At 47.4% G+C, this 24,645-nt stretch overlaps 1 protein-coding gene across 4 annotated transcripts in view; it reads right to left on the bottom strand.

Moving 5' to 3' along the window:
- Window positions 1-24,197, bottom strand: part of LOC101114847 (RH-like protein) — a 41,697-nt gene extending 17,500 nt beyond the window's left edge. For all 4 annotated transcript variants that reach the window (XM_012151837.5, XM_060410656.1, XM_042244551.2 and 1 more), the window contains exons 1-6: window positions 23,985-24,197; window positions 12,667-12,853; window positions 7,692-7,842; window positions 4,225-4,372; window positions 3,124-3,290; window positions 2,252-2,389 (exon numbers count right to left, since the gene is read on the bottom strand). In XM_012151837.5, coding sequence (XP_012007227.1) covers window positions 2,252-2,389; window positions 3,124-3,290; window positions 4,225-4,372; window positions 7,692-7,842; window positions 12,667-12,853; window positions 23,985-24,132 — 939 coding nt within the window. In that variant the 5' untranslated portion in view covers window positions 24,133-24,197. The remainder of the gene's footprint in view (window positions 1-2,251; window positions 2,390-3,123; window positions 3,291-4,224; window positions 4,373-7,691; window positions 7,843-12,666; window positions 12,854-23,984) is intronic.
- Window positions 24,198-24,645: the final 448 nt, after the last annotated feature.

Genomic DNA, 24,645 nt, shown 5'->3' with positions numbered 1-24,645 from the left:
TTCTTTCACTGAGGGGCCCTCCTGTGCATTATAGGAGGTTCAGCAGCATCCTTGGCCTATACCTTCTAGATGCCAGAAGCAGTCCTTTCCCAAGTATATCCACCAAAACTGTCTCCAGACATTGTCCATGTCCCCAGCGGTTGATTGAAACCCACTTGTCCAGCCCAAACTTAACTCCATTCAAGAGACTACATGGCTGATTGAAAGGTAAGAAGCTGACCACTCGAGTCCCAGTCAGCACTCCTTCCACTTCATCATTTGGCCTCCCAGCTGGCCGTGAGCCAACAGACGTGGATGCCAATGCAAATTTAAAAAGGTATCTGTTTATTTGGCTGCACTGGGTCTTGGTTCCAGCGCACAGGATCTTCCACTGTGGCACACGGACACTAGTGGTGTGCAGGCTCAGTAGTGTGACACACACAGGCTTAGCTGCCCTGCAGCACGTGGGGTCTTAGTTCCCAGACCTGACATTGAACCCATGACCCGTGCATTGGAAGGTGGAATCTTAACCACTGGACCACCAGGAAAGGCCTCCAGTGCAAATTTTATCAGGCTAGTTCCCTCCTCAGAATCCCCATTGTGTTCAGATTAACAATTCAGACTCTTCAGCTCCCCCAGGAGGTGTTCCTGAGCACCAGCCTTCTCTCAAAGCTCTGGTGAGAGACACACCCCCTGATGAACTTGATGCTTAACATCTTTCTGTTTCTTGATTGGGTCGCATTCTCTTCTCACCACTGAGCCTTTGAACACACTGTTCCTTCTGCCCGGAGGACATTTCCCACTTCTTTCCCTGGTGAATATTAGTTCCCTGTCAATGCTTAGCTGAGACATCCTCTACCCTGGGAAGCATTACCTGACCCATCTCAGGCCAGCTTAGATGTGCTCTAGTAGCAGTTCTTAAACTGCACTGTGTTTATTTATCCATTTTCTTCACTACATTATAGCTTGGGACACAGGATAACTGTTAAATGTGTTGAGCAAATGAATGAAAAAAAATCAGTGAATCATCTTTGAATCCTTCCCCTGATAATAGAATCAAGCAACCTGAGGCACAGAGAAAATGATGGACACTGAGCCTGATGATAACTCGTGATACACGAGTTTTGACCACACCTTGTAGCTTGTGGGATCTTAGTTCCCCAACCAGGGACTGAACCGGGCCCTTGGCAGTCAAAGTTTGAACCACTGGATTTCTAGGAAATTCCTGTGATACATGTTTGGCTGCGCACATCTTACTTTCATCAGAGGGCCTCAAAGTCACAGGAGATAAAAGATGTGTGTTTCCACTTCAAAGATGAAAAGCAGACTGCTCCATCTGTGGTCAGATTGAGCTGTTAGTAAGTTCTTCCCTATTTGGGATTGAAACTGCCTCCCTGAATATCCACGGTTCATTCAAATTCAGCTTCTTGTGTCAACCAAGAATCTATTGCCTCTTCCTCCATCAAGTCTTCAAACCTACGAAGATTTGTTGCTCTTAAATATTTCTCTTGGAAGTGTGTTGTAACAAATGGGCTATGATGGAGCAGTGTGATCTTATCTGTCGAATATTGAAGAAGGATAAATCCATCCGCTCAGAAGAAGAACTAAACAATCAGAAGTGAAGATGACCTGGGTAATCAACCCAGCATCCCTCTTTTGGGTGCTGCCTTTCCCACCCCCCTTCACATGGTTCATGGACAAAAGCTGTATATGTATCACGTGGCCTATCTCCCACCCCTGCCAAAGATGGGCACATTATCCAAGTTAGACCAATGAATCCCTTCTCCAAAGAACTTGCAATTGGTACCAAGAAATTTCACCTGGCTGCCTTCTTGAAGAGAAAGATGACATTCCACCATGTGGAGGAGAAGAGGAAGGAAGAGTGAAAAGAAAACAGATGTTCAGGAAAAGCAAAAGAGGAAGAGCAGGAACTTCTTAGGCTCCCCACAACACTCCCACCCCTGGTGCCCATCATGCCTGGGCTCCCAGCAGCACTCCCATCCTTGGGTTCAGCGGTGTCCCAGTAGCCTTATAACAAATCCCCCTTATTCCTGAGCAAGCTTGAACAGGTTCTGTTACTTGCTCCCCAGATCTTAGCAAAAGCACCATCCAACTTGGACGGGTCCCTCATCCAAGCTCTGAAGCTAAATTGAGGAGCTGCCCGCCAGTGCCTAATGCAGCCCATGGCAATACGTGATGGCCCACCATGGTCTAGGGGCCTGGACCTTGGCATAAGGCCAAAGCAGCAGGTATTAGCTGCCCAGCTCCTTACCTGCAGGTATTTGACTCCCCCGATGGAGATCATCCCAGCCAGAAATCCCAGCACCATGGCAAGCCAAGGATAATGGATCAGGTTAGAAGGGGCGCCCACAACCACACCTCCTGCCAGCGCTGCATTGTGGATGTGAGTCTGCAAAGGAATAGCTTGTGGGTGAATGGGGTAAGCTAGAGGGCAGCATCTCCCTAAGTTACTCGGTAAGCTGCTAGCAAGACAACACTATAACATCCTCCCTGCATCTCCAGTCCTGAAACCAGCCCCTCCCCTCTGCCGAGACTCCATCAGTGGTCTTATCTCACCCCATGTCTCAGGCTCAGGGAGCAGTCACCCTGATCGGGAGTCATTCAGATGGAAAGCACGGTTACTCAATAGCCTAGCCATGCTCTCACACTTAGTTGTGATGTATCCTTGGGTGCTCAGCCATTCAGGGCTTTAACTTTGTCACCAGAAAAAGGGAGCTTTGATTGTGACTGTTGTTGCTTAGTTGCTGAGTCACGTCTGACTCTTTTGCAACCCCATCGACTACAGAGGAGCCCACCAGGCTCCTCTGTCCATGTGATTTTCCAGGCAAGAAATACTGGAGTGGGTTGCCATTTCCTTCTCCAAGGCATCTTCCTGACTCAGGGATCGAACCCACATCTCTGGCATTGGCAGGCAGATTCTTTACCACCGAGACACCAGGGAAGCCCTTTGATTGTACCTACTGCTATGCCTATTGTAAGAATTAAGTGAATTAAGAATTATGTAAAACTCTGAGCCCAATGCTGAAAAAAGAACATGAGTAAATGCCCCCCAAAATAGAAGCTAATGAACGACTATGGCCTAGAAGACCCAAGCGTTGTCCAAGGGCCAGCCCCTCTCCTCACCATATTGATCTTCCCTTTAGGGTGAACCAAGGCTGACATTAAGATGGCGGTCACTGTGCTAACCGCCAGGGCGTAGTAGGTGTTGAACACGGCCATCTTTCTTTCCTCTGCAATGTCCAGCAGAGCAGAGTTGAAACTCGGCCAGAACATCCACAAGAAGAGGGTGCCTGCGGACCAGAAAGGGTCAGTGGCCAGAACCAGCATTCCTGCTCCAAAGCCTCAGCCTCAGGGGACTTCAGACAGGAGGCTCCCAGACCTGGCCAGTCTCGTCTCTGCTACTTTCTTGCTCATCGACTTTGGACAAATCTGGTCTCCTCTCTGAATTCTTAAGTCGGCAGGGCCCAGCTAACATACTTTATGGGCAAGGAAAAGTAAGGCCCAGAGAGTTGAAATCACCAAAACCCAAGCCTGACTCTAGCCTATGATGGCCACATGCTTATTTTTTAAAAAATTAATGGAACTCTTCCACTTGGCCCCATGTCCTGGTATTCAGTTGCCTGCTGGCAGTCTCACTGCCTGATTTCCTTCCTCTAAGCCTCTCCCAGCCTTTAAGTTCATCACTTTTACTGAAACCCTTCAAATTAGACATTATTACTTCTCTCTTCCAGCTCCCATTCTTTCCTCCACTCCCAAGTCTGCCTTTTTTCATCCATCCAATTCCTTTCTTTAAGTTAAGGACAAAAGGATTGGATAATCTAATCTTATTTATTTATTTTTAAATTTAAATTTGGCTGCATCAGGTCTTAGTTGGGGCATGTGGGATCTTGGTTCCCCAACCAGCAATTGAACCCTCACCCCCTTGCTTTGTAAGGCGGATTCTTAACCGCTGGATCACCAAGGCAGTTCCCAGATAACCTCATTTAAACAGGTGTAACAGGTCTCTCCTCTCCTCTGGGTATCAGTGAAGAGAGTTTCCCTAGAGGGGAATGCTTCCTTCAAAGATGTGAATTCATCAAATACTGCTTGAGGAAATGGGTTATTACAAAGGGGCTTCAGACACTCCGGGGAAAGTTGGAAAAGCAGAGAGATTTTTCTGCAGAGCTGTTTTGGATCCTCCTGCTCACCCCAGATCTGAGCCCACCCACATCATCTTGTCCTTACCCAGCATGGTGAACAAACTGGGGCTCGTTGCTGTCTGATCTTTGTCCTCCGATGCGTTGGGCAGAGGCTTCTGGAGGCAGCAGACTACAGTCAGCCCAAAATAGGCCGCAAACATGTGGATATACATCATGCTTACGTGGTTGTCCATCTGCAACAAAACCCAGTGGAAGCAGTGAGCATCAGCAGCCTCTGCTCCCAGGGAAATCCCTGTGTTCCGTTTAGGAAGTTCTGCCTTCATGCAAGAGGCATGGCTTGAAGTCAGGAGACTGACTCCACCCAGCAGTCCCCCTTTCAGAAGAGCCCCATGAGTTGCTGTGTATTTATTTATTCCTGGTAGTTTTCTGGTTGGCTTTATTTATTTAATTGGCTGTACCTTTCAGCTTGTGGGATTTTAGTTCCCTGACCAGGGACTGAACCCAGGCTACAGTAGTGAAAGCGCTGAGTCATAACCACTGGACCACCAGGGAACTCCCCTCTGGTTGGCTTTGATTGCTTTGGGCCGAAGTCCACTTACCTGGGGGAAAAGCCACATGGACACGTACCCCACTGCTTCTTGCATTTTGGCAGAATTTCAACTCTTTGCATGGAGTATGAGTAACATAAACTTTGCAACATGAAGCTGCCAGAGATTTTATAATACCAAGCTAAAATCTTCAGAAAATTCAAGCTATGTGCTAATTTTGCTTTACAAATATTAGGTAGATAGAATAGGAAAAAGGAGTCCAGAGTAAAGTGAAGTCGCTCAGTCGTGTCTGACTCTTTGCAACCCCATAGACTGTAGCCTATCAGGCTCCTCTGTCCATGGGATTTTCTAGGCAATAGTACTGGAGTGGATTGCCATTTCCTTCTCCAGGGGATCTTCCCAACCCAGGGCTTGAACCCTGGTCTCCTGCATTGAGGCAGATGCTTTACCAGTGGTGGCTAAAAGACAAAGAAGGGAAAAGCCCGTGAAAATAGGACAAAGGAGTGAGGACCTCAGGTTAAACAAACAGCCCTCCTGGCTAGCCCAGTTTACATAGGGCAGGCTCAGAGGGAGGAGAAAAAAAACATACAAAAGGAGGAGGGAAAGGGTTTCTCTTCTTCTCCTGTCTTTTGGATTGACCTGCCCTCAAGGATGTATTTTCCTTTGCTTTCTAAATAAAACTACGCTGTAACATGGAGCTGTAACACTGGTCCGTCTGTCACTTCAAATTTTTGCTGTGGCAAGACTGAACCAAGGAAATTACACACTCCCCTGACACAAATATCAAATTTAGTAATCCTTCATAACTCAGTGGGCTACTGTTAAGTCCTGTCCACTGTGCCTTCAAAAAAAAAATCCAGATGTGGCAGAATTTTTACCGCCATGCCTCAATGACCCCCACCTTGGTTTAAACTGACTTTAATACTTGCCCAAATTGTTGTGATAACCTTCTAACTGGTCTCCCTATTTCCACCCTTGTCCCCCAACTGACTCTTCTCTATGTAGCAGCCAGAGCGATCCTGTTAAAATCTAAGCCAGCTCATGGCACATTTCTGCTCTGAATCCCCCAATGATACCTGTCTCCCTCAGTGTCAAAGTCGGCGTTCTTACTATGACCAACAGGATTCTGTGTGACCTGCTCTCCCACAACCCCTCTGACTTCCCCTCCTGCTCATTCCCTGGCTCTTCCTCAAAGCCGCAGCCATGCTCTCACGTCAGTACCACTTTGGACCACCTGTTCTACGGCCTGGAGTACAGAGTAGAGGGGGTGCTCTACTCTGGGTACAGGCAATAAGGGGATGCGTTGTCTGCTGAGAATTTAAAACAATAATAAAAGCAACTAAAAGTCCATCTCCTTTTTATTACAGCTGAAAGTGAAAGTGTTAGTCGCTGAGTCGAGTCCGGCTCTTTGTGACCCCATGGACAGTAGCCCACCAGGCTCTTCTGTCCGTGGAATTCTCCAGGCAAGAATACTGGAGTGGGTTGCCATTCGCTTCTCCAGGGGAACTTCCTGACCCAGGGATGGAACAAGGGTCTCCTGCATTGCAGGCTTATTATCATTATATACCAACAATTCTAAACAATGTATCAGTGGATTTCTCTGGGGGTTCAGTGGTTAAGACTCCATGCTTTCACTGTAGGGAACACAGGTTAGATTCCTAGTCCCCTCTTCCTAGGAAAGTTCCACATGGCATGATGCAGCCAAAAAAGAATAGCAATAAAATAAAAAATTCAAAGGAATAGTGTCAGTAATAAGATCCTCCTCTTGAAAGATGCAGACCACTCCCACAGCTCTGCCCTTGATCTGCACCTGTCCTCAGATACCGATGTGACTTGCGCACCTGCTGCCATCTGCTCTTTACTCAAAACTTATTTGCCCGATGAAGCCTTCCCTGGCCACTCTCTCTAACACCTTATCTCCTCTCCCAACTATTCATATCTTCTTTCTTCATTGTATTTTTTCCTCCATTGTACTTATCACTAGCTATCATGCTATAGAGCCCTGCTGTAGAGCAGTCGGCAAAGAATCTGCCTGCGTGCAATACAGGAGGCGTAAGAGATGTGGGTTCAATCCTTGGGTTGGGGAGTTCCCCTGACCCAGGGAACTTGTAACCCACTCCATTATTCTTGCCTGGAGAATTCCATGGACAGAGGAGCCTGGCAGAATTGGACATGACAGCGACTGATACTTTCACTTTCAACATGCTATCTCTTTTGCCTATTTTATTGATTATTGGCAGTCTTTCCCTCTGCCAATAAACAAGGAAGTTCCATGACAGCTACATTTTCCCTCTGCCTAGAAGAGTGCCTGGTACAGAACAGGCTCAGAACAAATATTTGTGAAATGAATGAATGAAAATGTAAGGAACACTTAGTCACAGGTAAAAAATGTAAGTCTGTGGAATTCTCTTGTAAGAATGCAAGAGACCTTGCATTTTAAATCTCTTTGAGGTCTCCCAGGAATCTAAAAACCACATTTGGCAATTGTCAAATTGGTATCCTCATTTCTTGAGTTGTGTCAGAGCTGAAACAGCTCCGGTTTCTGGTTCTGGTTTCCCCCGAGTCCTTCCACACAAGAAGCCCAGGCTGAAATGAAGTTTTTAAGAAGACGTGAACTCTCAAAATCAATGCTAAACCCTTCCCTGGACCAGCTAAACTGACATATTGCAGAGAAGACAGGAGATGGCTTTTGCTTAATGCAGCTTTCTAAAAGCACTATGAGAACCATAACAAAGCAGGAGAAGGCTTATAATGCGCTGCCTGTGGTGAGGAACTGACCTCTTTCCTTGACAGCCGAGTTTTTATTGTGGGAACCCCCTTCCACAGCATTTGCTCAGTGTGTTTAAATGTTGAGCAGACACCACACTTTTGCAACCCCATTTTGGCATGTCTCTATTTTTTTTTTTTTTCATCACAGAAGCTTTATCAAATGGAGATGGAGCCCTCCCGCTCCACCTCCTCATCCCTTATCCCAGAGACCCCTCCTCACATCACCAGGACTCACGTTGAGGTAGTTCATGCCAACCAGCCTCGTGGCACTAAAGACTGTCACCTCTATCAGAGTCATAATCACCAGCTGCAGCAGGTTGACCTTCCCCAGGACGACACCCGCGGAGATCAGCACAGATATAGCACTCATGGTGGCTCTCTGAATCCTGGGGAGAGTGGGCAAGACAGGGATGACAGAGAAGGAACAATGCCTCTCATTCATTCATTCATTTATTCTGCAAACACTTGTTGAGGACCTACTCTCTGCCTGACACTTTTCAAGAAACTGGGGACAGAACAGGAGAGCAAACACACAACATTTCTACTTTCATGGGGATGGATGCTGCCCAGTCTGGAATATCTTTCATTCTCTTCTCCCATCAGGGTGGCAGCCACACGCTGAGAGATTGATCTGGACACACTCTTCCAAGCTAAGGATGCGCTGAGGTTCTCATAGAACATCTGACTGCTAGGATTCTGCTCTGGGCTTCTCTTCAGCCGTCATCACACACAGATGCTCAACAGAGGGCGCTCTTCACCTGCCATCCCTCCCGTGATGCAGGCACCGCTTTGGACAGGGAAGTCTGACTGTGCTGCTGTCCATGGGATCCCAGAGAGTTGGACACGACTGAGCGACTGAACTGAACTGAACTGAATCCTCATCTCTCCCTCTCCTTGTAGTGGAAAAAAGACTGGGTTTAGAAGAAGGACAAGTCTGGCTTCCAGTTCCAGCTTTTCCACTTGAGTAGCTATTTAATCTCACTGAGCCTGTTTCTTCATCTGTAAAATAAGAATGATGGTAGTACTTATCTCATGAAAGCGGGGTGAGGGATTAGAAGGAATGGTCGTGCCCGTGTGTGGAGCACACCAGGACTGGCACAAAGAACTAACTCAGTGCTCTTACTGACTCTTTCCTTCCCTTGACAAGGTTAGTGTGGGGATTTGGAAAGAGAAAACAGCTTCTGTTTTCAAGGCACTTACGACTGGCCTGTGGAGACAAAGCAGACATCACGACCCTGTCAGTTAAGACGATCTGTGATATCACACAGCTTCCCAAGTGGCTCAGTGGGTAAAGAATATGCCTGCAATGCAGGAGCTGCAGGAGACTCTCAGGTTCGATATCTGGGTTGAGAAGATCCCTAGGAGAAGGGCATGGCAACCCACTCCAGTATTCTTGCCTGGAGAATCCCATGGACAGAGGAGCTTGGCAGGCTACTGTCCATGGGGTCGCAAAGAGTCAAACATGGCATGTGATACCACAAGGAAAAGGGGTTCATTGGAGAAAGAGAGCACTGGGAACTGGACTCATCAGGGAGGGCTTCCTGGGGAAGGTGGTACCAAACTGGACAATCTATGGTGGTTAAGCCAACCCACCCTCCTCTGGGCACCTTGCTGAGACCACCTTTCCCCCTAAGAGTTGATGATGATGCTATCACCACTGCCGCCATCATCACCATCATCATCTGCTGAGCATTATGGGTAATAGTCTTGCAAGCACATCATCTCACTTAAATTTAAATCCTCCAGGTAATCCTCTGCAAAGCGATGGTGCTAGGTACTATCCAGTACATCCATTTTACAGGTCAGGACATTGAGATTAGACGAGGTGACTTTTTTGGTAATGACCACACAGCTAGTTAATGACAAACACAAGGTTCAAGCCCACCCAGCTGACCTGGGCTCTAACGTTTGGACACAGCCTTCCCACTGTTTGCTGCCAAGGTAGTGTCCTGCTGAAGGCTCAAAGATTTTGGAAGAAAGGCAAGGCCAGAGGAGGGCAAAGGGTATGGGGGAAAAGTCTCAGAGGGACCAGGAATTATTGGAAATAATGGGTCACTCAGTGTTTCACCGTGGCTGACCGTGATATCTTTGGGGTGAACACTCATTTCATTCAGTTCAGTTCAGTCACTCGATCGTGTCCGACTCTTTGCAACCCCAAGGACTACAGCACGCCAGGCTTCCCTGTCCATCACCAACTCCCAGAGCTTGCTCATTTCATTGGCAGAGGGCTAATTCAAGAGATTCTGTGCCAGTGGCAAGATTTCAGACCCCAGGGATGGGGGCGGTGTTGAGACAGTGAAGTGCAGTGCTTAGGACAATCTCTCTCCAGGCTGCCAAGGCTGGAATCCTGACTCAGCCACTTCCTGGCTGTGTGGCCTTGGGCAAATGCCTTAACCACACTATGTTTCCATTTCCTCATCTGTAAACATAGAGGCAAGGCCTTTGGAGCTGTTGGGAGGGCAAAGTGAGTCAGACACAGTTGGGGGTAGTTATTGCTATGATAGGCCCTCAATGTACAGCATTAAAAATATCACACATTTTAGGGTTCTTTTTTATTTTCATCTTTGTTCCAATAACCAATTACGAAGTCCTTACTATGTGAGGAAAACAAAGGAGGAGAAGACTGAATAAGACAGGCCCCTGCCCTGAAGGGACTGGTCATTGATGACTCAAGGCAGAACCGATTTAGAGCCAAGTCAGTCTACACCGGTGGGTGAGGCCTCAGGAGGGAGAGGGAGAGGGCCCGGCTGGGAGGCAGGCCTGGGCACCGCCCACCACCCCAGTCAGAGCAGGAAAGGTCGGAAAGGAGCCCATTGTTCAACATTGTGAAGCCGGTCCCGTTGAGGGTCACTGCCAGGAGGACCCAAGCGGTCAGGGTGGGGCAAGGGCGTTCACTCAGGCGATAAACGGCCTCTTCTTGTCTTTCCAGATTGAATCAAGAGCAAACAGATTCCTGCAGGCAGGACGTCAGAAGAAGGGGGAAGCCTGGAGATGCCTGGAGACTCAGGTGCAGGAGGCCAAAGGCTTGTGTGACTTAAGCCACGGCTGCAGAAACCCCAGACCAGGACCACCCTGTCAGGGTTCCCCCAGAATGCCCTTTGTCACTTCCCAGGTGCTTACTGGGGTGGGGGTGGGGATGGGGTTATAGAATCCCCCTGGGGATCAGCTCTAAAATGGTTTAAAAGAAAAAATGCGGAGGGGACTTCCCTGGCAGTCCAGGGGTTAAGACTCCACACTCCCAGTGAAGGCAGTGAGGGCTCCATCCTTGGCTGGGGAACTAGGCTCCTGCAGGCTGCACATCAGGGCCAAAAAATGGGGGAAAAAAAAATTTTTTTTTTAATAAAGAAGACCGAATTAAAAAAAGAAAAAAGGTGGCGAGTTAATTTCAGGGCGAGTGGGGAGCTGGCTAGACTGTTTCTTATCGTGACCACTGCGCAGTGTGTGGGAAAGGCAACAGAATGAAAACTGAAGCCACTTCCACTGCTTAGCTGTGTGACCCTAAGCAAGTGTCTTGTGAGCTCAGAGCCTCTTGTTCCTTGACGGTACACCACATCAGACCCCTCCATGAGAGAGTTAAACAAATAATGTTCGTGGAGTGCCCAGCACGGAGCCTGGCTTGTAGAGAGGCGTTTAACAGGAGTGCCCAGAGTTTTAACAGGGTATCCCAGTGGAGGGCAGAATGGCCTTGAAAGGTGATGGGGGCTCCCCAGATACTTGAGATAGGATTTACCATCATATGGGCAAGAAAAAGTTTCAGAACTGGATAAAACCAAAAAACAATTAAAAACATATTTTTTTTACCTTGTTCCTCCTATTGACTGTGAATGACTTATTTCTGCAGATATGTACAACTTAATGGATGTGTATATGTGCATATATGGGCTTTCCAGGTGGCTCAGCAGTAAAGAATCCACCTGTCAATGCAGGAGACACGCAAGATGTGGGTTCAGTTCCTGGGTCAGGGAAGATCCCCTGGAGGAGGAAATGGCAAACTGTTCCAGTGTTCGTGCCTGGAAAACCCCATGGACAGAGGAGCCTGGCTGGCTATAGTCTGCGGGGTCACAGAGTCAAGACTGAGCCTGTAGCACCGTGTGTATGCACATATATACTCTTGTGTAACCATCACCCAGAATACATAGAGAATGTTTTTGTTATTTAGTCGCTAAATCGTGTCTGACTCCTCTGTGACCCCATAGACTATAGCCAGTCAGGCTCCTCTGTCCATGGGATTTTCCAGGCACGAATACTGGAGTGGGTTGTCATTTCCTTCTCCAGGGGATCTTTCTGACCCAGGGATTGAAACTGCCTCTCCTGCACTGGCAGGCGGATTCTTTAACACTGAGCCACCAGGGAAGCCCAAGAGGACGTTCACTGCATCCCATAAGCTTCTTTTGAGCCTTTTCCTAATCAATAAACACCTTTGCTGCTGCTAAGTTGCTTCAGTCGTGTCTGACTCTGTGTGACCCCATAGACAGCAGTCCACCAGGCTCCCACATCCCTGGGATTCTCCAGGCAAGAACACTGGAGTGGGTTGCCATTTCCTTCTCCAATGCATGAAAGTGAAAAGTCAAAGTGAAGTTGCTCAGTCGTGTCTGACTCTTAGCGACCCCACGGACTACAGCCCACCAGGCTCCTCCACCCATGGGATTCTCCAGGCAAGAGTACTGGAGTGGGATGCCGTTGCCTTCACCAAATAAACACCTCAGGTAACCATTATTCTGACATCAAGCAACACAGGTTAATTTTGCTAGTTCTTCTAAAGACATCTAAATAGATCAAAGTCAACTGAAAGAAACTAAAGGCATGGCTATTTCTTGTCTACCAGCATTTGAAGATTGAAGGTACTTCCTTCTTTTCAAGAGACTACCTTTCTGAGTGTGAGATTTCTTTCTTTTTGTCTAATTTCTGTTATTTTTTTCTTTGAACTAAAATTCACTGTATAAGTTTTCAAAATCAATAAAAAAAAAAAGAAAGGACACAAGGAGGGCTGTAGATCTGGGTCTCTTGTGATGCCACAGAGGAGGGTTGTCATATTAAACAGAGGATGCCAGTTAAACATGAATTTTAGACAATGTATAACTTGTTAGTTTAAGTCCTGAATATTGCATGGTGTTGGCGCTAGAAAGAGACATCCCAGCACTTCTAGAATCTGCTCTCTTGGACCCCAGACCCCCAAAAACCCAGAAGTGATCCAGCAGCCACCTAGTTACCTGGGCATATCGATGACCATCTTCCTAAGGGAGATTTCTATCAGGAGGCCATCCAGCAGGACTGCCAGCTGCACCCCAAGGGCCAGCAGAAAGAGATTGAAGGCTATGCTGCTCCAGCAATGTCTCCGCAAAGAAGTATTGAGGAAGCCGAAGCCAAGGGTTGCCATGATGAACACATCCTGGAAGTCTGCTCAGGGGAAAGAAGGAGGAAGAGAAGCAGACAAGGTGGAGGGTTGTGTTAGAGTTTTACGGAACGGCAGCTGGAAGGGGCATTAAGGATCATTGAAGAGAGCTTGGTTAAGTTACTTCCCCTCTTTAAGCCTCAGTTTTCTCATCTGAATAATGGGGATAATACATACAGGGTTGAGGGAAGGAATGACTGAGCTAACACAGAGCCTGGCCCACAGTGAGTGTTCAACAAAGGTAGCAATTACTGTTATTATTAAAGACAATAATACGAACACGCGTAGGGAGTCAGGACCCATCCTTGGCACATAGCTGACATTCTGTAAAGGTACTGACCTCTTGCTTTCTGAGAATCAGGTTTAACCTCCTGATCATGCGTAAGCGAAAATAAGGCCACATAATTTGGTGACTTAGCTCAGGTCATTCAGAAAAGAAGGGGCAGTAGCGGGTCTAGAGGTTCACAGGCAAGAACCAAATTATCTTTGCAAAAAACAGCTCTCTCCTTTGGCTCCTGCTGAGGGGCACCTGGGGGCCATCGGAAAGCACCAGGGCCACCTGGGTGACCCTCCCTTTCCCAGCCTCAGACTTTGTGCGGCGGCTGCCATGGCAGATGAGTGAGAGGGACTCAGCTGATGTTCCGGAGGGGACCGGGAAGAGGAAAGGGCGGATGCTTTGAATCGGCTCCAACTTTGCAAAATGGGTAACGGTTTGGGCTCTGGAACTAGATAAGCTTGGGGTTCTATCAGGGCTCTGGCACTGTCCAGCTGTGTGGTTTAATCTAGCTATTTAACGTCTCTGAGCTTTAATAACCGCCTACACTTACTAAATGTTTGCCAAATGCCAACGCTGTTTAAACCACTTCATGTAAACTATCTCGTTTAGTTCTCATAAGCATCCTTCACCGTAGGGGCTGTTATTCTCACCATTTTGCAGATGAGAAAACTGAGGCATAGAGGAGTTATCATTTGCTTCAGCCAATAGGGTTGGGATTTCAGCCTAGAGGATCTGTTCTAGAGCCTGTGCCTTGAGTTACCACACTATCTGCCCTCTTGATATTCCCTTCTATTAAGTGGGAAAAATAATTATATCTCCCTCATCAGGTTGCCAGAATCAAATGGTATAATACATGTAATTGCTCCAGAATAGTAAAGACCATTTTATCAACAAACACCAACTAGGTTCACATGTGTGCAAATGCCTGGCGTGAAGTCTTACAGGAATTCTGCCCCCAGCTCCCTGCCCCCAAGGAGATTATCTCTGGGTTTAGGAGAGTTCTATTTTTAAAAAAAATTTTAGTGTTAAAATTTTCTACAACTGTTATGAAGAGAGTAGGTAATTTTTTCTTAAGGAAAAAAAGCCTGTGCTTTGAGGCCAGACAATTTTGTCTGACCTCAACTCTATCATTCTCTATTAGGTTAAATCATATTAAATTGCCAATATCTGACCATTTGACCTATAAGAATGGCAATTTGTATGTTTCAGCTTCTTAGCTGCATGGACTTTGGGTTGCTTACTCCCCTCATCAGCTAAATAAGAGCAATTATCCCTGCTCAGAGGGTACTGGGAAATCCAAAGGAAGTAATGTTTTGTTCAAGAGCTTGGCACTGTCCCTGGCACATAGAGAAAGCTCAGTAAATAGTGGCTATTCACCACCAGCACCATCATCACTTTCCCAGGGGTAAGAAGTCACCTGGTCTCCAGCCTTGGGTCTGATAGCAACAAGGAAATTCTTCTTTCCAGAGCTTTCCAAATCCTCTTCAACTTACATTGAAATTTACTTTCATTGAAAAATAGAGGTAGCTAGGGTCTTGCACACAGGACTTGGGTGAATATCCCAGGTCAACCGGATTACAGGGGACCCAGGCATCTCCATGGGATGTGGGGACTTGTGGAGTGGGCGAGAAGTGGACCATCAAGAGGATTCGACTTCTTGCACCTTCTTCTCTGACATGAGGAAGGGGGAGGGGAGGCAACGTTTCCGTCTCCCGCTTGTCTCCCCTTAGGAATGGTGGTGGAATGGGCAAATTTTGTATAGGGGCTTCTCTTGGGACTGCTCGATTTCCTCCAGGAGCTGAGCAGAAACTACCTAATGAAAATCATAGCGTGTATTGGGGAGTGGTGAGGCCTATGGCCAATTGGAGATATCACACGCCACTTTAGATGTGCAAATTCTTTTTTTTTAATTAATTAATTTATTTTAATTGGAGGCTAATTACTTTACAATACTGCGGTGGTTTTTGCCATACCTTGACATGAATCAGCCATGGGTGTACATGTGTCCCCCATCCCAAACCCCCTCCCACCTCCCTCCCCATCCCGTCCCATCCTTCTGGGGTGTCCCAGTGTACCAGCTTTGAGTGCCCTGTTTCTAGATATGCAAATTCAATCTTTCCTTAAAAACTGCTGTTAAAAAAAAAAAAAAAAAAACCCGTTCCTTCATTTTGCAGCAATGCTATACGTAAAGGGTCCAGACTTACTGAAGATTCCATGAGTAGGGGAGTCCTTCCATTTTCCTCTCATTCTACAGAAGGGATCCAGAGACAGCCTGTGACTTCCTCAATAGCACACAGCATGTCTGCGGCAGAACCAAGCTCTGGACTCCTGGGCAGTGCCCTCCCCTCAGTGCTCGGCTATCTCTTGGTCTTGTTTGCCCACACCTCACTAAGGGACCTAAGGCAAGTCCCTTGCCTTCTTGGAGCCTCAGTTTCCCTATCTATAGCTCATGGGATTTGAACTTCATACTCTCTCAGGACCTCACCACTCTGGTGTATTCAGAGGAGGGGGCAGCGTGTGGGAAGGGCAGGGAACCAGGATTAGGTCAGAGGTGGGATTCTGAAGAGGGCTTCCCTGGTGGTAAAGATGGTAAAGTGCCTGTGTGCAGTGCAGGAGACCCAGGTTCGATCCCTGGGTTGGGAAGATCCCCTGGAGAAGGAAATGGCTCCCCTCTCCAGTACTCTTGCCTGGAAAATCCCATGGATGGAGGAGCCTGGTGGGCTACAATCCATGGGGCTCTGAAGATAGAAAGTCAGAGGCTCTTGGCTGGGGGCTTTATCAGGCACAGTTGCCATGCCTGCTGCAGGTACAGAGCTCAGAACCCTCCTCCTACGATCCCACACTATCCCTGGGGGGGCCGGTGGGCTTGGGTTTGTGCTCCAGCCAGGGGGATAAAGTTAGGGTGGCAGTTTCTTGGAGCTGTTGACAAAGCTCATTCACCCCAAACTGGTCAGTAAATCACGTTTGAGTTCAGGGTCCCTCTACTCTCACCCTCTGTATCCTCCCACTTCCTCTCCCAGCCTCGCAGGGCTCTGGTCCAGCCCCACTCCTCCCATGTCTCACAACTGGATCCCAACTTCAACACTGGGTCCCAGCTCAGGGCATCATCCCCACTGGTATCAGCATCCACCTCTCAGAGCCTGTGCTGTGCCCTGCATTAGCTGCTGGTCTGATAAGATAATGGACCTAAGGTGTCCAGGGCTGATAAGGAGAGGATTGCTCCAGGGTCCCCATACCTGGGCCTCAGAGAAGAATTTTACACATGATCTAAGGCGGGCCGTCTGGAGAAGTTTATGCAAGACCCTCAACTCAGAGCCAGCCTAACCTGGGAGTCCTGTAGGGCAATAATCAACGTCATTGTAACAGTGGGCACATATACGGTGCCCTCCACAAACTAGACACTCTTCCAAGTGCCTGCCAGCCTTAGACAACGACAAGCCCATGCAGGAGGTACCTTTGATTATCCCCATTTACAGCTGGGGAAAGGGAGGCACAGAGAGCTGCTGAAATTAGCTCAGGCCACACAGCTAGCAAATGGTAGTGGCAGACCTGAATCCTGGCTCTGGGTTTAATCACTATGCCATCCTGCCTCCCTCTCCATCCTTCACTCTCCTTAGTGTCAAATTTGAGTGTGGGCCTCTGAGTCTGGCTGTCAGAGTTCAGAGCCTGGTTCAACCTCCGTGTACCTGCTTCCTAGTCTGTAAAGTGGTCTGAAATAATGGCACCTGCTCAGAGGTTTGCTGTTAGTAGTGAGTTCCTTGGCTCCTGTGAATCGCTTAGCCTAGCACTGGTGCATGGTAAATGTTAGGGACTATAAATTATCTCAGGCCTGCCCCTTGTTAGCTGTGCCTTTGGACAAGACTGTTCCCACTCCTTCAGCCTGGCTGCCCCTGGGAGTCTCCACCGTTCCCCACACACACTTCCACCTCCCTCTGACCTGCAGACACTTCATCAGCTCCGAAGCCAGGCCCAGCTTCTGTCCCTCGGACCCTGGGCTGGACCTCCACACTCTGCTCCCCACCACCGACTTCGCATGGTACCTCTGCAGCCCTGGTCTGGAACCATCTGTGGAGCCTCATGCTGCCTTCCCCACCTCCCCCTGGCAATCTCCCACCCCACCCTTACCCCTACAGCAGTCTGGGAAAAGAAAAAGAGGTTTCCCAATCAACAGGGCTGTGAAGGCTAAGATGTGGGCTTCCCAAGTGGCACAGTGGTAAAGAATCTGCCTGCCAATTCAGGAGACACAAGAGATACTGGTTCCATCCCTGGGCCAGGAAGATCCCCTGGAGGAGGAAATGGCAACCCATTCCAGTATTCTGACCTGAAAAATCCCGTGGACAGAGGAGCTTGGTTCATGGGGTTGCAAAGAATCAGACACGACTGAAGCATGCACAGTGTTCAATGAGTGCCAACGACGTCAGCACACGTCATTAGCAAAGCCCTTCTTGTCTTTTAACAGCTCTCCTTCCTGCTTCTAAAGAGTATGAGGGTAATTGGGTGGTAGCCACAGTGCAGGGCCCAGGATAGTCCCGCAGTGTGTCAGCGTTCAAGCAGGCTCTGTGTGACAAATGGTCACAGTAATGGGCCCCAGTGAATCATCCTTCCAGGACAGACCCCTCCCACCTGAGCTAAGCTTTGTGATTGGCTTTGGCTAATGGGGCATCACCAAACGCAATACAAGCAGAGGGTTGAAAAGCACCTGTGCACTGGGGCTTGCCCTCTCTTACTGCTGTTAATTCCTCTGCTGCCATTTGAAAATCTGAGCTAGTTTGCTGGAATCACGTGGGCTAAGCATCCAGCCAGCATCAACTGACAAACATTCAAATGAGGCTATGAGAGACTGTTCGGCCCTGGTCAAAGCTCCAGGCTGGAGGTGTATGGTATGTGCATGGATGCTTAGTTGCTCAGTCGTGTCTTAATCTATGTGACCCCATGGGCCTGCCAGGCTCCTCTGTCTGTGGAATTCTCCAGGCAAGAATACTGGAGTGGGTTGCCCTTCCCTTCTCTAGGGGGTCTTCCCGACCCAGGGATCGAACGCCAGTCTCCCGCATTGAAGGTGGAGTCTTTCACTGGCTGAGCTACCAGGGAAGCCCCGGAGATGCACAGTGACCCTGGGTGAAATGGACAGAACTGCGTGGCCACAGTACAGCTGAAATTGCTGCACCACAGAATCATGATCCAGAGCGAATTAGATGACTGCTATCTTGAGCCACTAAGGTTGGGGGTGGTTTGCTATGTAGCAATAGATAATGGATACAATCGCTTTCCCCTGGCATCTCACTGGCACCTCAATCCCAAGCCCAGAATGAACATATCATTGTTCATTTATCCCACAATCTGCCCTTCCACTTGTGCCTCTCATCTCAGAAATGGGCACCTCCATCTGCCAATCACACTTCTGAAGCCATCCTTGACTCCTCTCTTGTTTTCTCCAAGAACAGCCAATTTTATCTCCTAAATAACTCTTGAATCTGACTCTTTGCTTCTCCTTTACCGCCCCTGCCCATTTGACCTCATCACCGGTCAACCAGGCCAGTGGTCACCAGAGTAGGGTTCACACCCCTCAGAAGATTCTCCAGACAATCCGTAGGGGCTACCAGAAGAAGAGATATTAGCACTGCTATTTCTACTTATTTTTTTCTAAAACATTTAAGAAATTAAAGTTTATTCATAAGAAAAAGCTAATACTTTTTTTTTTTTTTGGCAATGCTTTATTGTGGCACATGGGATCTTAGTTTCCTGACCAGGTATCCAACCCAAGCCCCCTGCATTGGAAACACGGAGTCTTAACCACTGGGCTGCAAGGGAAGTTCAAAACTAATACTCTTTATCAGTTTTCGTAGGTGTTCATTCTTTCAAGCGTTTCAACAACTTAGTAAGTACTATCGTCATGTGCCAGAGGCAGAGGGAGATTGAGTGATTTGCCCAAGGTCTCACAGCTAAGAAGAGGAAGTGAAGCAGAGATGTGAATCAGTCTAGCTCCAGCAGTCCTCAAACGTCTGCGTATTTGAGTCACTTAGGGCTTGGCAAAACACAGATTGCTGGGCCCCGCCCTTGAGTTTTGGATCAGTAGGTATGGATGGGGGCCCAGGTATTTCTTAGGGGATTCTGAGGTGGCTGGTCTGGGGACCACATCTGAGGACCACTGATCTAGGCTCTTCTCCCCCTAAAGGCACTTGGTCGGTTTTGCAACTCTGCAAGCATTTAATGTTCAGATGAATCCAGGAGCCTCCTCTGACTTGCTTAGGGATATCAGCTCAGTCCCCTAGCTTTGGAAGGTGTCCTGAGGGAATATTAGGCCCCTGAATAGGGGGTGACATGTATTTCTCCATATTCATCTTGTTGCAACTAATGACAGGGTTTTGTTTTGCTTAATTGACAGCTTTATTATGGAAAATTTTAAGCATACGCAGAAACAGAGTGAGTAGCGTGGTACACATCATGTACCCATTCCCAGCTTTGATGACTGTCACACGGGGTCAATCCTGTTTTTAATTATCCTTCTCCCCTTGTTTTCTTTCTTTCTTCTTTTGTTGTTAGTTTCAGGTGTGCAGCAAAGTGATTCAGTTGCACATATACGTATATCCATTCTTTTTTCAGATTCTTTTCCCATAGAGGTTAACACAGACTACTGAGTAGAGTTCCCTGTGCTAAACCGGTAGGTCTTGTGGATTATCTATTTTATATGTAGTTGTGTTCATGTTAATCCCATTCAATCTCGTTTTTATTATCCTTCTCCACCTGTTTCCTTCCTTAGCCTTTCTTTTTTCCTTCCCCTCCTTCTCTTTCTCCTTCTCCATCTCCTTCCCCTTCCCCCCCTCCGCCTTCCCCCTTCTCCTTCCCTACCTCTTTCTCCTTTTTCTTCTTCTTCTTCTTCTTTTTTTTTAAATCTTTAATTCTTACATACATTCTTTTTCTTCTTCTTTTTGTCATGAAACAGATCCCAGACATTGTTCTATTCCAGTATGCTCCTCTAACAAATAGGGCTCACTATTTGTTAAATTGGTAAACCTACTTCTAAATAGGTTTAAAACCACCCACTATGCTATTATCACACCTAACAAAACTCACAATAATGCCTGTGTGTTACCTAATACTCACGTTTTATTCAGATTTCCAGGTTGTCTCAAAATTGTCTTTTTTTAGAATCGGCTGGTTTAAATGACTGATTTTAGTTTACGTGGACTGGATTAGATTAAGCAGATGGACAGATTGCTACCTAGGTTTAACTCAACTAACCTTCACAAAATGGACTAACAGCTCAGACAACTGCCCCAAACCACAGATTGAAGGCAAAAGAATAATGTCAGGCAAGCGCGGAAACAAAGGATAGAAGGATACTTCTTGCGCACGCTCTCCGTCAGTCACATTCAGAGTTAAAGGAAAAACCCCATCTAATCACATCTGACAAGAAGTCAAGCAAGATAATTTGAAATTATCTAGAAGACCCTGAGGAATGAATTGCCATCCACTATCATTCACGGTAGCAATGGACCTTGCCTGGAGTGACTGACACCATCACCATCAGTCATTTGAAAATATTTTCTATTTCCTTTTGATTTCTTTCCAACTTTCTAATTTACATACACCTATGATAATGTGCAAAATGTATCACTGCAGCAGGATTTAGGTAGAACATAGAAATACGGGCATGCTTGAAAAATGTGAAGCCCCCCAGTCCACACAACACTACAGTCTCCACACTGGCTTCTGCCTCAAGTCAGGCCCCTTCCCCACCCCCATGCCAGCCCTGGAATGGCTTTCTCCATAACCAAATGCAAACTGATCACACTGCTGCTTCCTAATAGATCAGCCTGCTTACTCAAGGGAATGGGTCCACCCACTGCTTCCCTCCTTATGCTTGGACAGCACTGTGTACGGTTAAACTCCGGCCTGGTCCAGTCTGATTAACACAATGGTTCCTGCTGTGCTCGAGACCCTCCCTTTTCATATGGCTACTCTACCTGAGCCTCTGAGGCCCGGCTGGGCAGTCACTTCCCTCCAGAGGCCTTTCCTGACATCCCCATCTCCCTGCCTGGATTGTGGACCCTCCTCTATGCTGCCATAGAGCGTGAGCATCTGAGGACACTTATGTCTATGTTAGCAGCACAGCCTAGGGGTAAAGAAAACTGGATCCAAACTACAAAGTTGAGATATTGGCTCCTATGCCTACTGATTATATGACAAGAAATTCAACCTCACTGTAAAATGGGGCTGTGAAGCATCATGGTTAAGTGTGAGGAAATTCAAACTAGGCTGCTTATTTTTTCCCCTTCATTTAGTTTTACTTAATCTATTTTATTTTTTAATTTTTATTTTATACTGGAGCATAGTTGATTAACAAAGTTGTGTTCGTTTCAGATGTACAGCAAAGCAATTCAATTATACATATACATGGGTCCATTCCTTTTAAAACTCTTCTCCCATTTAGGTAGAAAACTGAGTAGAATTCTCTGTGTAGGTCTTTGTTGGTTTTCTATTTTAAATACAAGGCTGTGCTGTGCTTAGTTGCTCAGTTGTGGCCAACTCTGTGACCCATGGACTGTAAGCCCGCCAGGCTCCTCTGTCCATGGGAATTCTCCAGGCAAGAATACTGGAGTGGGTTGCCATGCCCTCTTCCAGGGGATCTTCCCAACCCAGGGATCGAACCCAGGTCTCCCACCTTGCAGTCGGATTCTTTTCCGTCTGAGCGCCAGAGAAGCCCAAATATAAGGCTACTGCTGCTAAGTCGTTTCAGTCGTGTCAACTCTGTGCAACCCCATAGACTGCTCTGCCGTCCCTGGGATTCTCCAGGCAAGAACATTGGAGTGGGTTGCCATTTCCTTCTCCAATGCATGAAAGTGAAAAATGAAAGTGCAGTTGCTCAGTCATGTCCGACTCTTTGCGACCCCATGGACTCCAGCCTACCAGGCTCCTCCTTCCATGAGATTCTCCAGGCAAGAGTACTGGAGTGGGATGCCTTTGTCTTCTCTGAAATATAAGGCTACTTAACTTTAAACCAAGGACTTCCCTGATGGCTCAGTGGTAAAGAATCTGCTTGCCAATGCAGGAGATTCAAGTTCGATCCCTGAGTCTGGAAGATCCCTTGGAGAAGGAAATGGCAACCTAGTCAGTATTCTTGCTTGGAAATCTCATGGACAGAGGAGCCTGGTGGGCTAAAGTCCAAGGGGTTGCAAAAAAGTGAGACATGACTTAGCAACTAAACAATAACAGCAAAATTTCAAACTGCTCTGCTATTGCTAGCTGAACAGTCTTGGGCAAATCGCTCCATGTCCAAGTGCCTAGTTTCCTCCTAAGAAAAATGGAGATCATAATAGTACCTGTCTCTAAAGAATCTGCCTGCCAATGCAGGAGACATGGTTCGATTCCTGATCTGAGAAGATCCCACATGCCTTGGAACCCCTGCGCCACAACTACCGAGCCTGTGCTCTAGAGCCTGGGAACCACAACTGCTGAAGCCAGAGCACCCTGGAGCCTGCGCTCCACCAGAGAAGCCGCTGCAGTGAGAAACCCAAGCACCGAAACTAGAGAGTAGCCCCCACTTGCCGCACTTAGAGAAAAGTCTTCGCAGCGGCAAAGACCCAGCACAGCCAAAAGTAAAGAAATAAAATTATTATTTTTTAAAAATGGTACCTATCTCATAGGATGACAGTGAGGATTCAGTGTAAAGCATTTAAAATAGTGTCTGGTGTGTGCATGCATGCTTAGTCGCTCAGTCCTGCCTGACTCTTTGCGACCCCATGGACTGTAACCCACCAGGCTCCTCTGTCCATGGGATTGTCCAGGCAAGAATACTGGAGTGCCTGATACATAGTAAGTAATCAATAAATATCAGCTCTGATTAGCACGTGTCTGGATCCCACATGGTTTGTAATAGATTGAGCAAATGAATGAATGAATGGACTGAATTACATCATACCCAATTGAAAAGAATTACAGTAAGTTGAAATGAGTGAAAATTGTGCCCAGGTCTTGCTCGTTCAGCACTGAGCACCCTCTCTGGGCTAGCTCATGAAGCAGTGTAGGGACTTCCCTCCCCCAAGTCATCTCCTGGTCCTTCTTTCTACTGCTGAGGGCCCAGGGGTGCCTTCCCTTTGCTTCTAGTCTACTAGCTAACATCACGTAGAGACAAGCAAGCACTCAGCCAGGCTCATGCTTCTGCTTGGTCTCAGGGACCTCACTCAAGGAGATCCGTCCATTATCATAAGCAACATCTTGACCCTCTGAGGCACTTGAAAACTCCTCTCAAGTTTTTTAAAAAAGCAGAAGCCACATCACTGTGGATGTCTATCTTGTTGAGAGTCATTCTCATCACAGTCTATGAGTATTTTTAGCTGCATATATATAAAATAACAACCATCCTACATTCCCTTCAGCCAGAGCTTATGCCTCAGGATTTGCAGGCAGAAAGCAGACTTCCCAGCCTCTAAGTAAGAAGGAAGCTTCCAAAAGGAAAGTGGTACAGAAGTGAGAAAAAGAGACCAAAAAAAAAGGAAACAAAATCCCTCAAACCCAACAACACCATGAAATTCCTTGCTGTTAAGGAAACAGAAAAGGGAGCAGTGGAGGCAGAGAACTGCGAAGACCCTTTGGCAAAGGGAAGTCTAGGAACAGAGAAAAGGAGGCCCCTCCGTCTGCCCTGACAAATCAAGGAAGGCTTCATGGGAGAGGTGATGGCCACACTGGTCCTAAAGAAGAGACGGCATGTTTGGCTGCGTCTTTGTGCAACAGATCGAAGAGAATGAGGGAACCCCTTTCCTCGGAGACTTTGTGGAAAGGAGGCCCTATGCCCCTGGAGGACCTCCTCTTCCCTGCACCTGCTGTTTGCCTCTGTGACCACCTCCCCTCTGGACACTCACCTCGGTAGTTCCTCAAGAGCTTCTTCTGTTCACTTACAGAAGCTGAATAGGAGGTGAAAAAGAAGAAGAGGACAATGGAAACCACCTCCAGCATTAAGGCCCACAGGGGCAGCCAGACCCGCACAGACTCTTGGTACTTGGAGCCCATCCTGTGTCTGTCTCTGTGCGGCGTTTCCACCAGCACCGGGCATTACCCTTGGCCCCACACCCACTAAGGGGAGGGACAGGGGAGACACCCGGGGAAGGGCTTATCTCAGGCTGCAAGGCTGGTCCTGCAGATCTATCTGTGGAGTTAACACAGGAGCAGAGGAACAGTGACAGGGAGGAGGAAAATGCATTTATTCCAACAGTAATTGATTCATTCAATCATTTATTGATTCAACAAGTAGCTGCTACATTCCTACCACAGGGCAGGCACTGTGTCCAGCTGAAAAGAGGGCATTCATTCACTTGACCCTCAAACACGAGAATCCTCCTTCACCCCTTTTTCCACTTACCTTTACCGCATCTTGCAAGAAAGGCAGAGACTAGATCAACACCCTTATTTCACAAATGGGGAAACGGATGCTTAGATGGAGCTTTGGATTGGCAAAATTTCTCTTTAAAACCTTACCACAGGTCAGAGAGGGCACCAAGTGGGCTCTTAAAAATGATAAAGCGG

Source organism: Ovis aries, chromosome 2, assembly GCF_016772045.2.
Source record: "Ovis aries strain OAR_USU_Benz2616 breed Rambouillet chromosome 2, ARS-UI_Ramb_v3.0, whole genome shotgun sequence".
NCBI lineage: Eukaryota > Metazoa > Chordata > Mammalia > Artiodactyla > Bovidae > Ovis > Ovis aries.
The sequence above is the reverse complement of the archived record's forward strand: the minus strand, read 5'-3'. Positions and strand labels throughout refer to the sequence as shown.